We start from the raw sequence: 19,256 nt of genomic DNA on the forward strand, positions 1-19,256 counted from the left end.
TAGTATTTCATGATGCATCCAGAGATGATAAAATTATAAAGAAAAACAAGGATATAATAATGCAAAGTTCAGAAGAGTGGTGTGTGTGGAGGGAGGGGGTGATGCTGAGAAGTGATTTGGGAGGGACAGAGCACAGGGGCTCCAAGAACAGTCATGGTGTTAATAACCTTAAAAGAAAATTGCTCTTTAAACACACATATATGTTGTGGATCAAATAAAACATGTCCACAAAACAAGTAGAGGCTGCAGTGTTATAATCTCTACTCAATCTAGACAGCATATTAAAAAGCAGAGACGTTACTTTGCCAACAAAGGTCCGTATAGTCAGAGATATGGTTTTTCTAGTAGTCATGTACAGATATGAGAGTCAGACCATAAAAAAGACCGAGCGCCGAAGAATTGATGCTTTTGAACTGTGGTGCTAGAGAAGACTCTTGAGAGTCCCTTGGACTGCAAGGAGATCAAACCAGTCAGTCCTAAAGGAAATCAGTCCTGGGTGTTCACTGTGGATGACATGGTGGGCCATGGGAAACTGGAGAGGTCCTGTCCAGCTCTTACCTGCTTGTCTTTTTCTCACATACGCTCTCCTTTCTAGGCAGCGTTTGTACGTGGCTTGGATTCTCGCAACTTAAAAGAAAACAAAGCTTTTGGTGAAGCGGCTTTCAATTGGGCATCTTAGCAGTTATGACCTTCAGAAGCGGGTATCAGCAGTGGCCCTGGGGGCACGCAGGGTAGAGGTGACCGAAGAAGCCTTGGGATGTGACAGGAAGGACCCTATTAAAATCAGGGCAGGGACTTCCCTGGTGGTCCAGTGGTTAAGAATCCACCCGCCAATGCAGGGGACACAGGTTCAATCCCTGGTCAGGGAAGATTCCACGTGCCACGGGGCAGCTAAGCTCCTATGCAAATAGTGAAGCCCACACACCCTGGAGCCCATGCCCTCCACAACAAAAGTCACCACAGTGAGAAGTCCGAGCACCGCAACGAGGAGGAGCCCCCACTCGCCGCAACTAGAGAAAGCCCACATGCAGCAATGAAGACCCAGCACAGCCAAACGTTATAAATAAATTTTAAAAAATCAAGGCAGAGGAAAAAACCATACCTAATTGATGTTTACTAAATTCAAAGGCATCTTCAGTAGCAAACAGAGTTCTGGGGAAGCGAATGAATATTTTGGTTCTAGAAAGGAAAAAAAAATCATTTCATTATTCACCGGTCGTCACTGTCTGTAGTGGGTTGACTAGTATCCCTTCCTCTAAATTCACAGCCATTTAGATCCTCAGAATGTGATTCTTATCAGAAATAGGGTCTTTGGAGATGTCATCAAGGTAAAGATTGAGGAAAAAACCACACTGAATTAGGGTGGACCCTAAATCCAATGAGAGTGTTCTTAGAGAAAGACACACAGAGGAACACAGGGAGAAGGCAGCTGGAAATGGCATGGGAGAAGCCTCCCAGCAAGACTGCGGAGGGAACATACCCTGCTGACACCTGGGTTTTGGCCTTCTGTCCTCCAGAACTGTGAGACAATAAATTTCCCTTGTTTTAAGCCAGCCAGCCTACAGTTAATTTGTAATGCAGCCCTAGGAAACTAATTCACCATCCAAACCCCAAGTTACTTCCCTGAGCTTTAAAAGGTGATGACACAGAATACGGGTCCAAGTTTAAGAGAAGATCCCACCAAGCAGCAAAGATAAATTAGAAATGTGTGTGTGTGTTGTTGCCAAGTTGTGTCTGACTCTTTATTGCGACCCCATGGACTGAAGCCCACCAGGGTCCTCTGTCCATGGGATTCTTCAGGCAAGAACACTGGAGTGGGTTGTTATTTTCTTCTCCAGGGGATCTTCCTGACCCAGGGATCCAACCCACGTCTCCGGCTTGGCGGTGGATTCTTTACCAGTGAGCCACTCACGGATCTCATATTGTCAGCCCACCCCCCTCCCCCAGCCCCAACACTTCAAGGGAAACTTCCCAAGGCAGCCACTGGGGGGCAGCACTGCGTGGTGTCACCGGAACCCACTTTCTCATTGGAGGTTATGGATGGGGAGCAGATACAACCTCTGACCCCCATGACCCACCTCCCTTCAAATGTGCTACGCCCAATTCTCCTCAGAAATCCGGTTTGGAAAGGCCACTGCCTCTTGGAGCAGGGCCCAGAATACAAGAGTAAAGGATGGGATATACATGTTGGCAGGGAAAGCCCATTGGCAGATTCAAAGGCAGAGATCCCTAAGGCCGCAATCTCTGCGGCCTGAGAATGGAGCCTCTTCATGCCTGTACCCTGTCCTATGCAATCAAATTAATGCTGACCAGAATGACCAACTGGAGAAGGTGATGGCACCCCACTCCAGTACTCTTGCCTGGAAAATCCCATGGACGGAGGAGCCTGTAGGCTGCAGTCCATGGGGTCACTTAGAGTCAGACACGACTGAGCGACTTCACTTTCACTTTTCACTTTCATGCATTGGAGAAGGAAATGGCAGCCCACTCCAGTGTTCTTGCCTGGAGAATCCCAGGGACGGGGGAGCCTGGTGGGCTGCCGTCTATGGGGTCACGCAGAGTCGGACATGACTGAAGCGACTTAGCAGGAGCAGCAGCAGCAGAATGACCAACAGAGCGGATGAAAATCATCCTGGTTGGCCCCATTGAGTTCTGCCTCAAGCCTTCAACATGTATGAGAGTCCTTCTGCTCGCCGACAATGACAGGTCTACAGTAATGATACCCCGAGTTCCAGAACACCACCTTCTGGGGAGCTGGAGGAGCTTTCACATCACAGAGGTCCTACTACCCCTTGAGAAGTCGGGCCCACAGTTGGAAAAGGAAGGAATCCAGGCACATAGAGGTGAGGGGCTCACGTGGCTCCCGTCCTCCCGTTGACACCAAGTTCTTCCCAGCTCCTGATGCAGGTTAAGAACCCAGGGCTCTTTTATACTTAATCTCCAGTAGGCAGCGATGTAGCCTTTCTTTCTTGCCATTTAGAGTTTGCGATACTGGGTTTTATTATAAAAGAGATCTGTCTGGTCTTTGTCCCATTGCAGTGTCTCAGCTCCCCAAACCTGTGTGATTTCCCAAGTGATTAGAGCGACGGGGGCCTCTCTTGTTGACGCTCTTGGTTTTTGCTCCTGAAATAGCTTCCAAGCGATACAGGTGAAATGGATGTCTTTTTAAAAATTTCTTTCCATTATGGTTTATTGCAGGATGTTGAATATAGTTCCCTGTGCTATACAGTAGGACCTTGCTGCTTATCGATTTTAAATATAGTTTTATATGCCGATCCCACACTTCTATTTTATCCCCCAAACTCCTTTTCCCTGGGTATCGTTTATTATTCATAACAAACCCCTTTCAACCACACTATCACCTAACAAGTGATATTTGGAAAGCCCCTCAATAACCTAAGGCTGGGAACTGGTCGCCAGGGAAACCAGTCTTGAAATTAGAGAGTTGGAAGTTACAGCCCCACTGCTTTGGAGGGGAGAGGGGCTGGAGGTGGAATGAATGACCCTTGGCCAATGATTTTATCAATCATGTCTGCGTAATGAAGCCTCCAGAAAACCCCCCAAAGCATGCAATTTGGAGATCTTCTGGGGACACCTGGAAGAGTGTCCCCCCTCCCACATACCTTGCCCTGTGCATCTCTGCTACCCTTGTTCCTGAGTTATATCCTTTTGTAATAAACTGGTAATCCAGTGAGTAAAATATTGGGTTGGTGAAACATTCAGGGTTTTCCATAAGAAGTTACGGAAGAATCCTAATGAACTTTTTGACCAACCCTCTATTTTTCTTCATTCTTTGAACTGCTCTAGAATAATGAATCAAACCCAAGACAGGGGTCATGAGAACCTCCAGCGTATAGCTCGTTGGTCAGAAACTCAGGTGACAAACAGCTCTTGTGATTGGCTTCTGAGGGGAGGACAGTCTTGGGGGACTGAGCCCCCCACCTGTGGGACCTGACACCCCCTCCAGGGAGCTGACAGACGTGAGTTTCATCGCAGGACACCCAGCTAGCTGGTGTGTGTGTTGGAGGGTTCTGAGTGTGAGTGAAGTGTTGAGAGTGGAGGAGACACACAGAGGAGCGTTTTCTTTACAAAACTGCATTTAAATTGAGTGGACGAAAGTATCTGCTTATAAATCTACGTAAACTCTTGAAGGATGAACCTCCAGGCTCAAGATGGAGACGAACCGATGCGTAAAACACTGTGACAGCGATTTCCGGGACTCACCTCCCTAACTTGTACTCCTCGGGTTTGTAGCCAATGTACTTGATCAGCCGCTCTACGCCCTCTTCTGGAGGCCCGTGCCAGTGCGGCCAGGTGTCTGGGCACAAGGACTTATACCTGGGGAGAGGACAGGCACATTTAGAAAGCTCCCAGGTCAGGAAGATCCCCTGGAGGAGGAAATGGCAACCCACTCCACTATTCTTGGCTGGGAAATCCCATGGGCAGAGGAGCCTGGTGGTCTACAGTCCCTGGGGCTACAAAGAGTAGGACACAACTGAGCAACTGAGCATGCACATGCACACACCTTCCACGGGCTCCCCTGGAGATCTGCTTTGCTCTTCTGGGCATGCCAACCACTCAGAGGAGACTTCACACCAAAGTCTCCTAGAAGCATCACTCCAGTCTCTGCCCCTGTCCTCACATGGCCTTCTCCCCTGTGTCCCTCTGTGAGTCTCTCTGTTGTAAGAACACTCTCATTGGACTGTGAAAGTGAAAGTGAAGTCCCTCAGTCATGTCTGACTCTTTGCGACCCCATGGACTGTAGCCTACTAGGCTCCTCCCTCCATGGGTTTCTCCAGGCAAGAGTACTGGAGTGGGGTGCCATTTCCTTCTCCAGGAGATCTTCCTGACCCTGGGATCGAACCCGGGTCTCCCGCATTCCAGGCAGACGCTTTAACCTCTGAGCCACCAGGGAAGCCCCAATTCAGTGTGATTTCATCTCAGTCTTTACCTTGACATCGCAAAGACCCTATTTCTGATAAGAATCACATTCTGAGGATCTAAGTGGATGTCAGTTTGGGAAGGAGGACACTACTCATCAGAGGTTTATATTAGCAGGTAGATAAATTATTAAAATAGCAGTGGGGGAAGAGATTGTTACTTAATAAATGCATATAAACAGACATCAAGACACAAGGCTTCTGGGAGAAAATTAAGCAAGATCCTCGGTAGAGAAAGGGCTTCCCAGGTGGCACTGCTGCTGCTAAGTCGCCTCAGTCGTGTCCGACTCTGTGCGATCCCATAGGCGGCAGCCCACCAGGCTCGCCCGTCCCTGGGATTCTCCAGCCAAGAACACTGGAGTGGGTTGCCAGTGCCTTCTCCGCCAGGTGGCACTAGCGATAAAGAATCCGCCTGCCAGAGCAGGATATGCAAGAAAGGCGGGTTCCATCCCTGGGTCAGGAAGATCCCCTAGAGTAGGAAGTGGCAACCCACTCCAATGTTCTTGCCAGGAGAATCCTATGGACAGAGGTGCCTGGTGGGCTACAGTCCCTGGGGCTACAAAGAGCTGGACATGACTGAGCAACTGAGCACCACCATTGGCAGAGAAAAATCTGATATTAAATGAAGACTGAAAATAAACACCCCAAAATGCTGAAATTTCAGAGTGCAGTATCTTGACCTAAGTGGCATAATGCAAAGAATTAGATTTAAAGTGTAACCTATGCCTGTGCTTTTTATAATTATAAAGAAGTTGTACTTCAGAGACTTCCCTGGCGGTCCAGTGGCTAAGACTCTGCACTTCCAGTGCAGGGGGTTGTGTATTCTATTCCTGATCAGGGAACTAAGATCCCACCTGCTGTGAGGCATGCCCCCCCCCAAAAAAAAGTTCAAAAGAAGTCGAATGTTAAGTTAAAATATGGAATTAACAATATTCAACCATGTTAACCTACAAAAACAACCATTTTATTATGCTTTTCTTGAAAGGGTAAAAATGTGTTGTTTGCACACACAAGCAGCCCAACTGATGCACAAGCAATTTGGGCTGTGGTGGTGGGGGTGGATATATCATTAAATCCTTACCAAATCCTTGAGAGCAGCTTAATCCCCGTGTTGCACGTGAGCAATTAGGTCATGGGGGAAGAGGAAGATTGGGGATTCCTACCCAAGAATCTGTGGCTCCAATGCCCACCTTCTTACCACTACCCCTGCATCTTAATTTTTTTTTAACACTTGCGTCTCTTGACAGCCCATGAGGCCAAGGGGATTGCTCCCAGACTGACCCACAATAAACCAGCAGCCATGGAAACAGACTTATCCAGCCAACTTCAGACTCCAGGGATGTGTGGCCCACGTCTGCCTTCTGGTGGCAAGTCTGTGCATTGGCCCTTGTACTTTCGAGATTCCAATGAAGTACTGGGTTGGCCAAAAAGCTCATTCAGGTTTTGGGAAACCCAAATGAACTTTTTGGCCAAGCCAATACATTAGTGGTTTAGTGAAATGAAGGGAAGGTGGTAAACCAAGTCAGCTTCCTATTCTCTGGAATGCCATCACTGTCACAGCTTCAGCAGGTAAGAAGCAAATGAGTTCCCTGGGGGGATGACCTTTTATTCATCGCCGCTCACTTCATTGGCTTAAGATCCACAAAACAAACTTTACCTTTGCAAGAAATGCTCGTACTTCCGTCGGTAGGCGAAGCCGGCCCGTCTCACCCGCAGGTGCTCCATCAGCCCCAGGTACTTGACCTGATGCCTGATAAGGAAGTCATCGAACTTGCCTTTGGAAACACAGAAGGAAGAGTGACGGTAAAGGACCCCATGGGCATGCTTCATCTAAGACCAGAACAGAGGCTACACCCTGACGATCTCTGGACTAGGTCTGCTGCTGCTGCTGCTGCTAAGTCGCTTCAGTCGTGTCCGACTCTGTGCGACCCCATAGACGGCAGCTCACCAGGTTCCCCCTTCCCTGGGATTCTCCAGGTAAGAACACCGGCGTGGGTTGCCATTAGCCACAGATATGTCCTGTTAGGTTCTAAGTGTGTTTCTTTTAGTGGGGGATGGGGGTGGGGTTTAACAGGAAAATCTGAACTTCTGGTTTCTCTTGAAAAACCACGATGGGACTTCCCTGGTGATCCAGGGGTTAGGATGTCACCTTCCAGGGCAGAGGGTGCAGATTCCATCCCTGATCAGGGTCTTAAGATCCCACATGCCTTGTGGCCAAAAGAGCCAATACAGAAACAAACCATTTTGTAACAAATCCAATGAAGACTTAAAAAAAAAATGGCCCACATCCAAAAAAAAAAAAAAAATATCTTAAGAAAAGCCATAAGATCTGGTCATTCTGGACCTAGACTCTCATATGGCAATAAGTGCCCTGTAGACAGGGTGTGCCTGCTGCAATTTGCCGCAGTCCCCTCCATTCCCTACTGCCTCACAGCCAGCCTGCTTCCCTCATTTGCTCTTCCCGCCTGGCTGCTGTAAGCCTTTGACTGCATGACCTTATTGTGAAAGCATGGCACAGGTTCAGCAAATACCTGAGGCCTAGACCATCTCGAAAACTGTGCACTGGCTGGAAAGAAGCAGGTGGCTTCCCCTCACCACTGAGCTCTGCCAGGCCAGCTGCGTTGGCCTTAAACTGGCCAGGCTCTGAGCCATGCTCACACGGGCCCACAAGTCACCTTCCTCCCTATTCATTTACTTTCTATTTCTTTATGTTTTTTTAAAGTATTCTTTTTTAAAAATGTTATTTTTGGCTGTGCAAGGTCTTCATTGCCGGGTGGGCTTTTTCTTTAATTGTAGCTAGTTGCGGTGCGCAGGCTTTGTGCTGCAGTGGTTTCTCTTGTTGCGGAGGACAGGCTCCAGGGCTCAGAGCTCCCTGGCTCCAGAGCGCAGGCTCAGTGGACGTGCTGCACAGCCATGTTGCTCTGCAGCATGTGGGATCTTCCCGGATCCAGGACCAAACCTGTGTCTCCTGCATCGGCAGGCAGATTCTTTACCACTGAGCCACCAGGGAAGCCCCGTTTACCTTCTATTATTAAATACTGATGACAAGCAGCAAACCTGTGCTGAGTTTTAGCATTTTACCCCGCTACCATCTTGGTTTTCCTCCCGGCCTCCCTTCCCTTAGCTTGGGGTTCCAAACGATTCTCAACTCACTGGGTTCTTTGCTCTCGTTGGGCTTGATGCAACGGATGTACGAAGGTTCCTTGGAGATGAGAATTTCCAGAAGGCTGCTCAGACTGTTTTTAAACTGAGTCCCCACCTGCAGGGAGACAGAATGAGCTGACCACACAGCATTGCTCCCTATTTATACAGAGAAGACTGGCTCAAGGTGGTGACTGATCTTTCAGACCCAAACTCTTAACAGACCAGTTCTAGTGGGCTGGCCAAAAAGTTCATTCAGGCATGGTACTGCCAAACCAGAATGAACTTTCTTGGCCAACCCAATACTTACTACCTGTCACGAGCTGTTTTGCCAGTGAAGAGAAGGGTTTGGATGTCCTGGCCTGAGAAGCCCGAACTCCGTTTGGTGCAGCGGAGTCTGGGCAAGCATTGTCTCAGGATGGTTTTATCACCCAGTAAATATGAAGCAAGCGCCTTGCAGGAGCCAGCATTACCGCTGAGCCAGTCTCCTTGTTACCAAGCTTCCTTTATGAGAGGCTCGTTATAGTAGTTTCTTTCTTTGATGGGTAATATCCTCCTATAGATGGTGAACCCCACAAGGAGAGGAGGACCCCTATCTGTTTGGTTGTTCCTGGATTCCCCTGTGCCCAGAACAGCACCTGACACACAGTAGGTGTTCAATGAACGTCTGCCAATGAGCACACTGGTTGCTAACTTTGGAAAATATATGTTTAGTAAAACTTGTTAGAGGAGGATATTTCCAGAAAAAGGAGTGGACAGCTTACAAAATACAGTTAAGTGATTGCATGTTGGTGCAAATTGAGTGGTTTCTGCTGCCTTTCCAATTTTGCACAGCACCTTCACCCCCAACCACACACACACTCACTGTCGGTGCCCTTCTCCGGTTCTCTAACTCAGCCACCAGGAAGCATTCCTTCAGGATTCTGTTTTTGGACCTGCACAGCACCTGTAGGCAGAGAGAGATGACCACCACACTGGCTGCCTCAGAAATCACAAAGGGCTCTTCAGGAAAGTTCACATCAGTGTGTACATGACAGACCAGAGCTGTTTGCCTTGGGAGCACTTGAAAAAGAGGACGGAAAAGGGGCTTCCCTGGTGGTCCAGTGGTTAAGACTCAGTACCTCCACTGCAGAGGGCGAGGGTTCGAACCCTGGGTGGGGAGCTAGGATCCCCTCATGCCGTGTGTGGTACGGCCAAAAAATGAAAACAGAGATGATCTTGAATTGTCTGTTCTGGCCATGACGTACTGGAATTCTAATGCAATACATTAACGAGAAAAATCCAGAAGGCCAAACCTCCCAAATCAGTATTCTGAGTGATATCTCATAACCTTCAAAAATACATAGAGTTAAGTTTCAGACTTACTTCTTTCAGATGTCTGTAGAGAAGATCATTGTTCTTTTCCAAGAATCCTGTAAAACATTGAAAAAAAACCCTCTTGAATCAATGGCTTTGATTAAAAATATAATTCCATACTGGTTGCAAAGGGAAATCCTAAAAATGATCTCTTAATTAAGAGTTTCACAGACTGGGCAATACTGACATTTGGGGCTGGGTCATTCTTGTTCTTGGGTGGCTGTCCTGGGCACTGTTAAGATACACAATATAAAATTTACTATTTAAACTATTTGTAAGTGTGCGGTTCAGGAGCATTTCGTGAATTTACATTGTTGCACAACCATCACCACCATCCATCTCTAAAACTCCTTTCCTTTTCCCCTGGTGGAAATTCTGTACGGGTTAAACACTAATTCCCCATTCCTCGCTTCCTGAAACCCTCGATAACCACTGTTCTACTTTTTGTCTTTATGGATTGGACTGCATACCTCACATAAGTGGAATTCTTTCATATTTCTTTTTCTGTCTGGCTTATTTCACTTAGCATCATGTTTTCAAGGTTCATCCACATTGTAGCAGGTGTCAGAATTTCTTGCCTTTTTAAGCCTGAAATATGTCCCATTGTAAGGACAGAGCACATTTCGTGTGTCCATTCATCCATCGATGGACACTTGGGTGCGTCCACCTTTTGGCTACTGTGAATAAAGCTCCTGTGTACACGGGTGTTCAGATACCTGTTCACATTCCTACTCTCAGTTCTTTTGGGTAGCTACCCAGAAGTAGTCAAAATAAACTTTTGATGACCTTAGCAAAGCCACTTCTGAAAAACTTATCCTAGGCATATAAGACGGAGAAGGCAATGGCACCCCACTCCAGTACTCTTGCCTGGAAGATCCCATGGATGGAGGAGCCTGGTAGGCTGCAGTCCATGGGGTCTCTAGGAGTCGGACATGACTGAGTGACTTCGCTTTCACTTTCATGCATTGGAGAGGGAAATGGCAACCCACTCCAGTATTCTTGCCTGGAGAATCCCAGGGATAGGGGAGCCTGGTGGGCTGCTGTCTATGGGGTCACACAGAGTCGGAAAGTGACTTAGCAACAGCAGCAGCAGCAGGCATATAAGGAGCACAGACTGGCTAACTGAAATATACAAAGATGTCAAACACAGCATTGTTTACAAGAGACAAAGCTGGAAACAATCAGAGGCCTTCAGACAGGTGACGGGACACGGCCCCATGGGGCGTGCGTGTAGCTTTTCAGAAGAAACGTGGAGGAATCTGCCACTATGGAGAGTGAATGCAGGTCTGGAGGCAAAAGGCCTGGGTCTGACCTCCAGCTCTGCCGCTTAATAGCTGAGTGACCGCGGGCAAGTGCCTTAACATCTCTGAGCTCAGTGCCTCAAAGATTAAAAGGGGACCAATAAGGCTGCCCAGCTCCCTGCGTTCCGTGAGGTTTAAACAAGCAACAGAGGTAAAGCATTTGGGGCGGGACCTGGTCCGCAGAAAGTGCTCAGTGGATGTTAGCTGGAGTCCAAATCACCGCCAATATCTATTAAATGAAAAATGCAAAGGAGATAACACAAAATAACAATCCCTATTGTTTAGATGTGTATTTGTGTTCTTTAGATGCGTGGGCATACGTGTCCCCACGTATGTAATTATATGCATAAGATATTTTTATTTTCCAGTTGATTCTTGTGGTTACCTCAGGGAGAGACTAGGAGGTAAAGGGGTTTTTAGTTTTCCTTCTGTACCTTTCTGTATTGTGAGCAATTTCTAGCCTTATATGTGTATTGTTGAGTCACTAAGTCGTGTCCAACTCATTTTGACCCCTTGGCACCCACCAGGCGGCTCTGTCCACGGGATCTCCCAGGCAAAAACACTGGAGTGGATTGCCATTTCCTTCTTTAGGAGATTTTCCTAACCCAGGGACTGAACCCTCATCTCCTGCATTGGCAGGTGGATTTTTTTTTTTTTCCCCACTGAGCCACCAAGGAAACCCTACATGTCTATTACTTTATTCTTTTTTTTAGTTACTTTATTCTTTAAGCAAAAATCAGTAGGTTATCTACTTAAAGAGATTTGTCCTGTTTAACATTTTTTTTTTTTCCTTCTTGGGCTCCCTTGTGGCTCAGCTGGCAAAGAATCTGCCTGAAATGCAGGAGACCTGGGTTCAATCCTTGGGTTGGGAAGATCCCCTGGAGAAGGGAAAGGCTACCCACTCCAGTATTCTGGCCTGGAGAGTTCCATGGACTGTATAGTCCATGGGATCACAAAGAGTCGCACACGACTGAGTGACTTTCACTTTTATTTTTTATACCTCTACATATTTAAGGGAAAAAAACCCCTAATACATGGTATTTTATTTTTTAAAGCTTTTTGGTGAAATGAATTTATATAGAAGTAAAAATTATCTAGAACCTAAAGCAGAGGTGACAAAAGAAAATGTATGAAAAATGTGTTGCAAAAATGTTCACAGCAGCATTATTCATGAAAGCGAAAAAGTAGAAACCACCCCCATGCACATAACCGATGAAGGGATAAGCAACATGTGCTGTAACCGTGCAGTGGGAGCTTATTTGGCAATTAAAAAATAGTAACAGCAGGGATGAACCATGAAAACATTACTCTAAGTAATAGAGAACAAAGTGGCCTTTATCAAAGTTAAGAACTTCTGGGCTTTGAAGGATGCCATCAAGACAGTGAAAAAGATAACTCACAGATTGGAGAAAATACTTGCAAACTATCTATCTGATAAGGGACTTGTAGCTAGAACATAACGAACCATACGACTCAATACTAGTAACAAAAACAATTTAAAAAGTGGGTAAAGGATCTCAACAAACATTTCTCCAAGGAACAAATGCTCATGGCCAATAAGCACAAGGAAAAATGCTCCACTTCACTAAGCATTAGGAAAATACAAATCCAAACCACCACTTCACACCCGCTAGGATGGCTGGAATCAGAAGACAGACAATGCCAAGTGTTGGTGAGGAAATAGGGAAACCGAGACCCTCCACACTGCTGGTGGGAAAGCAAAATGATGTAGCCACTTTGGAAAACCAGTATGGCAGGTACTCAAGAAATTAAGAATAGAGTTACCACAGGACCCAGCAACGCCACACCCAGGTATTTACCCAAGAGAAAGGGTAACATACGGCCACACAAAAACACAGTCATGTGGACAGCAGCATCATTCATAACAGCCCCAAAGTGCAAAGAGCCCAATGCCCACCCGCTGATGAGTGAACTGACAAGGGCAGCAGAGTCGCACAGGGGAACGCTATTTGGCGATTAGACAGGAAAGAGGATACGGGTGGACCTTGGGAACGTTATTCTGAGGGAAGGAAGCCAGACACAAAACCCCACACGCTGTGTAAGTCCATTTTTAGGAAATGTCCAGAATAGGCAAATATCCACAGAAAGCTGACTGGTTTGTTGCCCAGGGCTCTGGAAGACGGGCTAGGGGAAAATGGAGAGTGCCTGCTGCCGTGTATAGGGGTTCTTTTTGGGGTGATGGGGTGATTCTAAAATAGAATTGGTGACAGTTGCACAAGTACACAGTGAATACCCTAAACACTCATCAATTGTACACTTTAAATGAGTGAAACAGGGGCTATGTGAATTCTCTCAAGAAAGTAGTTATATATACAATTACTACATTTTATAATACTTTTTAAAATATTTTTTGATATGGAACATTTTAAAAGTATTGAATTTGTTACAGTATTGCTTCTTTTTTTCTCCTATATTGCTTCTGTTTTACATTTTGGTTGTTTGGCTGCGATTCGTGAGGGATCTTAGCGCCCAACCATGCTTGCGTTTAAGGCATGGTTAACCACTGGATCACCAGGGAAGTCCCTAAAATCCTTCTGAAATGCCATGATTGCGGTGGGGCTAGGGAACATTTGAGATGGATATGCAGCATGTTTAGAGTGGACTCGGGGGCACCTGCGTGGCCGTGACCTATGACCTTTACCCCACAGACACTCACCCCTGGCGCAGTACGTGACCTCTCCCGCGTAGTGGAAGAGCCGAAACTCCATCCAGCCGATCTTCTTTCTGCCCCTCGGACCCGCCAGCTTCCGGCTGTAGCAGAAGAGAAACAGACAGGAGCTGAACCTTCCTACCTCACTGCAGCAAAGTGCAGCAGCGTATAAAGCAGAAGAGCTGTTTAGGAGTGTGACGATCAGCTGCAGGTCAGCGCTGAAGTCTGTTTCAACTATTTCTTCCAGCCACAGACCAAGGTCTCACTAAAATTAGACCCTTCCTTCTCACGAGCTCTGAGGGATGAAAAACCTACATGAGCCACACAAACACATTTATTTGTACAATGAAATAATGTTCATTTTCCTTGGTGATGACTAAAACCCGATTTTACTACTTTACATTTTTATGACATGGAGAGACTAAATAGTCACGAAACATTGTTTTTCAGATTCAGGTGATTAACAGTTTTTTACAATTGTTCTTGAAAAGCATACACAAGTGTATTGATAGCACTCATCTCTGAAGTGCACAGCTCAATGAATTTTTGCAAACCGAATTCTCCTGCGTAAATAATACCAGATCAAAAGACAGAACATGTCTAGGCCCTGAGAAACCCCCACCTCGAGCCCTCTCCAGGCACAGCCTGACATCTAACAGAATAGGTTGTTTGTACCTGGTTTTGTTCTCTAGGGAAATGGAACCATATAGTGTGCTCTTGTGTGTCTCATTTCTCTTGTTTTTGCGGTTTATTTACATCACTGCATGTATTTAGATTGTTCATTCTCCCGGCCATATATTATCCCAATCTGTAAAGATGTCACAATTTATTTTTCCAATCTTTTTTAAAAAATTTATTTATTTATTCTTGGCTGTGCTGGGTCTTTGTTGCTGCTCAGACCTCTCTCTAGCTGCGGAGAACAGGGACTACTCTCTTGCTGCAGAGCAGGGACTCCAGGGCTCAGCAGTTGCTGTTCCCAGGCTCTAGACCACAGGCTCAATAGTTGTGGTGCATGAGGTTAGTTGCTGCCAGGCATGTGGGATCTTCCCCGACGAGGGATCAAACCTGTGTCTCCTGAATTGGGAGGCAGATTCCTTACCACTGAGCCACCAGGGAAGTCCTATTTTTCCAATCTGGATTCATACATTTATCCAATTCCGCTCACTTATCCTTTCAATATTCTATAGGTTTGATAAAGCTTCTGCTGCTGCTGCTGCTGCTGCTAAGTCACTTAAGTCGTGTCCGACTCTGTGTGACCCCATAGACGGCAGCCCACCAGGCTCCCCTTTGCCATGACCAGAAATTACACTATGTGATTTAAATGATCATTTACAATGCTATATGGTAGGCATATTAATTATCCCAGGGATGGAGGAGCCTGGTGGGCTGCCGTCTATGGGATCACACAGAGTTGGACACGACTGAAGTGACTTAGCAGCAGCAGAAGGGGAAACTCAAACTCAGGAGTACTTACTGCTTGCCTAAAGTCACGTGTCTATTAAGTGTCTGAGCTGGGACTCAAAACCAGGTCCCTATGACTCCAGAGCACATGCCCTTACATTCTCTCCTCCTTGTCTCAGAGTGCATTCCATTTCTAGTTGACTTTCTGGGACTCTGTAAATGCTCTGTGTCTTCATCTGTGGGGAGCTGATGTGAGTACACACACATATAATGATTCACCAGGTTGCACACTTCAGATCTACACACATCACTGCGTATGTTTTACACCTGCATTTTTTGACTATTTCATGCATGTGGACATGCCCAAAATGAAATGATGATAAATAAAGATACAAAATCTTAAAAAAATAATTCTACTTGGAATTCACATGAGCTTGACTACTACCAATGAAAGCTGTGCAGCTGGTGTATCATCATGCTATTTCTGTGTATGAATTAGTAGCTGGGCCTTCCCTGGCAGTCCAGTGGTCAGGACTCTGAGCTCCCAATGCGGAGCATGTGGACTTGATCTCTGGTTGAGGAACTAAGATGCTGGACAGCACAGCCAAAACCAAATTCAGTTCAGTTCAGTTCAGTTCAGTTCCGTAGCTCAGTCGTGTCCGACTCTTTGCGACCCCATGAATCACAGCACGCCAGGCCTCCCTGTCCATCACCAACTCCCGGAGTTCACCCAGACTCACGTCCAGTGAGTCAGTGATGCCATCCAGCCATCTCATCCTCTGTCGTCCCCTTTTCCTCTTGCCCCCAATCCCTCCCAGCATCAGAGTCTTCCAATGAGTCAACTCTTCGCATGAGGTGGCCAAAGTACTGAAGTTTCAGCTTCAGCATCATTCCCTCCAAAGAAATTCCAGGGCTGATCTCCTTCAGAATGGACTGGTTGGATCTCCTTGCAGTCCAAGGGACTCTTAAGAGTCTTCTCCAACACCACAGTTCAAAAACATCAATTCTTCGGCACTCAGCTTTCTTCACAGTCCAACTCTCACATCCATACATGACCACTGGAAAAACCATAGCCTTGACTAGATGGACCTTTGTTGGCAAAGTAATGTCTCTGCTTTTGAATATGCTATCTAGGTTGGTCATAACTTTTCTTCCAAGGAGTAAGCATCTTTTAATTTCATGGCTGCAGTCACCATCTGCAGTGATTTTGGAGCCCCCAAAAATAAAGTCTGACACTGTTTCCACTGTTTCCCCATCTATGTCCCATGAAGTGATGGGACCAGATGCCATGATCTTCATTTTCTGAATGTTGAGCTTTAAGCCAACTTTTTCACTCTCCTCTTTCACTTTCATCAAGAGGCGTTCTAGTTCCTCTTCACTTTCTGCCATAAGGGTGGTGTCATCTGCATATCTGAGGTTATTGATACTTCTCCCGGCAATCTTGATTCCAGCTTGTGCTTCTTCCAGCCCAGTGTTTCTCATGATGTACTCTGCATATAAGTTAAATAAGCAGGGTGACAATATACAGCCTTGACGTACTCCTTTTCCTATTTGGAACCAGTCTGTTGTTCCATGTCCAGTTCTAACTGTTGCTTCCTGACCTGCATATAGATTTCTCAAGAGGCAGGTCAGGTGGTCTGGTATTCCCATCTCTTTCAGAATTTTCCACAGTTTATTGTGATCCACACAGTCAAAGGCTTTGGCGTAGTCAATAAAGCAGAAATAGATGTTTTTCTGAAACTCTCTTGCTTTTTCAATGATCCAGTGGATGCTGGCAATTTGATCTCTGGTTCCTCTGCCTTTTCTAAATCCAGCTTGAACATCTGGAATTCACAGTTCACGTATTGCTGAAGCCTGGCTTGGAGAATTTTGAGCATTACTTGACTAGCGTGTGAGGTGAGTGCAATTGTGCGGTAGTTTGAGCATTCTTTGGCATTGCCTTTCTTTGGGATTGGAATGAAAACTGACCTTTTCCAGTCCTGTGGCCACTGCTGAGTTTTCCAAATTTGCTGACATATTGAGTGCAGCACTTGCACAGCATCGTCTTTCAGGACTTGAAACAGCTCAGCTGGAATTTGTAGTAGCTATACTATTGGGGAGCTATACTAAGGGGGCTACCCTTGTGACTTAGCTGGTAAAGAATCTTCCTGCAATGCAGAAGACCTGGGTTTGATCCCTGGGTTGGGAAGATCCCCTGGAGAAGTGAAAGAAAGAATACCCACTCCAGTATTCTGGCCCGGAGAATTCCATGGACTGTATAGTCCATGTGGTTGCAGAGAGTCAGACACGACTGAGCGACTTTCACTTTCACTTTCGTACTACTGGGGAGAACTGTCCACAGACCTAAGAAAATGGATGTACAGTTGACCCTTGAACAACATGGGGCTTAGGGATTCCACACAGTCAACAAATTGTGTGTAACTCATAGTTGGCCTTCTGTATCCATGGATTCAACCAGCAGGGGATGGGGGTCATGTAGTACTATAGCATTTACTATTGAGACAAAAAACCCATGTATAAGTGGATCTGCACAGTTCAAACCAGTATTGTTCAAAGGTTAGCTTTACAGGAGACTTCCCTGATGGTTCAGTGGCTCAGACTCCATGCTTCTAATGGAGGAGATCCAGGCTCAATCCCTGGTCCAGGAACAAGATCCCACAGGCCATAATGAAAGAGTTTGCATGCTGCAACTAAAGACCCTGTATGCCATGACTAAGACCCAGCACAGCCATATACACACACTAGAAGTCAACTCCACAACGCATGACCTTCCCCCATGCAACAGCCTGGCAGATGAGACACCTACGTTTCAAAGTGTGCGTGCTTTCCCACTTTCTCCTCCAACCTCTCCAGGAAACTCAAGTCTGTAGCAGGACCAGGACGAACACATTCTTCATCCTTCAAAACAGAAGCAGAAGTTTCCGGTCACTGCACCACACTCCATCAATTCCAAGTTTAAATGGAATTTCCAGCAGCTATGGCAAAATGCAGTGGATTGAAATATATCATCTTGTGCACAAGTCTGGGTCAACATTACCAGGAGGAGGAAGGGGTAATCATCGTATCAAATCTGATTAAGGAACCATGGAACCAGAGGGACTAGAAACTCCATGAAAAGTCAGCTCTCCCACCTATCTGACGTCTATTTCCAAAGATTTCCCAGGGACACTTCGCAGCTTCCATAACTAGCTGAGACACTCAACTTCGGTGTCTCTTAACCAGTTTTAGCCAGCTGGCCAACAACAAACCCTCTTTAATGAGGAGCAAAGCCTTCAGGAAAAGCAAGTCATAAAACTAGTTAAGTCTAACCTTCCCCAGTTCACAAACTGTTTTTACTTTCTATTTTGGGTCCTCAACAGTGATAACATTTAAATGACCATCTTAAAAAAAAAATGAATCAAAAGAATTCCAAGGTGGTCCAGCGGCTAGAACTCTGTGCTTCCACTGCAGGGGGAGTGGGTTCAATCCCTGGTCAGGGAACTAAGATCCTCCATGCCAAGCAGTATGGCCAAAAGACAGAAGCAGAGAACGTCTTCTACACCCACCACTTACAGACCCATAATATGTAACATAACTGAGAAATAAAGCTTAAAAAATAATGAATCAAAATTGACATATACACGCTCCTATATTTAAAACAGATAACCAACAAAGACCTACTGTGTAGTACAGGGAACTCTGCTCAGTATTCTATAATAACCTAAATGGGAAAAGAATTTGAAAAAGAATAGATATATATATATATGTAACTGAATCACTTTCTGTATACCTGAAACTAGTACTGAAGTCTAATATAAAATATTTTTTAAATGAATCAACCCTGTAGCTTTTATTAAAACAACAACAAGAAAACTGGGTTCAGGTTGGTGAGACAATTCTTACAAAGCAACATTTCTATGCTCTCTGAATCCATCTGTGGCAAACCATAGATGAATTTGAATAAGAGGGGAAAGCTCAGTCTAAAACTTGGAGCAAAAATTCAGCAAAAGAGTTCAACTTGCATCCTTCAATAATACAGTGGATTTCACTCTTAACTCTCTGTAAGCCCAGGGGAAGATCTTCTGAGTATTGAGGATACCATGGAGTGAGCCCCAAGTCAACGTTAATTTTCTCACCAGAATGGAAATGATTCCTTTGTGTCTCTCTTCTACCAAATCACAGATGATCTTGTTGTTGAAATATTGAATTGGTTCCCACTAAAATGACAATGAGGAAAGAATTCTCCAGGAAGGATTAAGATTGAGCATCAAATATATTTCTTTTAAATTGATTGTCCAGCTTTTCTTTTCTGATTTTTATCTCTAACATTTCAAAAAGAATACTTGCTGAATATCAACATAATTTCCCAGGAAACAAGCAGAGAAGGAGTGAAAAAATAATTCTTAGTACTCATCAGGAAAAACCTCCAATGAAATTATATTTCTCACGGAAATGTCTTTTGCTTGG

At 45.6% G+C, this 19,256-nt stretch overlaps 1 protein-coding gene across 1 annotated transcript in view; it reads right to left on the reverse strand.

Annotated features, from left to right (window-relative positions):
• The window catches only part of MYO1H (myosin IH), a 42,456-nt gene that overhangs the window by 9,251 nt on the left and 13,949 nt on the right, over positions 1–19,256 (reverse strand). Inside the window, exons 13-22 of the mRNA XM_070768935.1 lie at positions 18,926–19,006; positions 17,617–17,708; positions 13,416–13,510; positions 9,447–9,493; positions 8,947–9,027; positions 8,094–8,199; positions 6,598–6,715; positions 4,225–4,338; positions 1,103–1,179; positions 559–627 (exon numbers count right to left, since the gene is read on the reverse strand). Coding sequence (XP_070625036.1) covers positions 559–627; positions 1,103–1,179; positions 4,225–4,338; positions 6,598–6,715; positions 8,094–8,199; positions 8,947–9,027; positions 9,447–9,493; positions 13,416–13,510; positions 17,617–17,708; positions 18,926–19,006 — 880 coding nt within the window. The remainder of the gene's footprint in view (positions 1–558; positions 628–1,102; positions 1,180–4,224; positions 4,339–6,597; positions 6,716–8,093; positions 8,200–8,946; positions 9,028–9,446; positions 9,494–13,415; positions 13,511–17,616; positions 17,709–18,925; positions 19,007–19,256) is intronic.

Source organism: Bos indicus, chromosome 17, assembly GCF_029378745.1.
Source record: "Bos indicus isolate NIAB-ARS_2022 breed Sahiwal x Tharparkar chromosome 17, NIAB-ARS_B.indTharparkar_mat_pri_1.0, whole genome shotgun sequence".
Classification (NCBI taxonomy): domain Eukaryota; kingdom Metazoa; phylum Chordata; class Mammalia; order Artiodactyla; family Bovidae; genus Bos; species Bos indicus.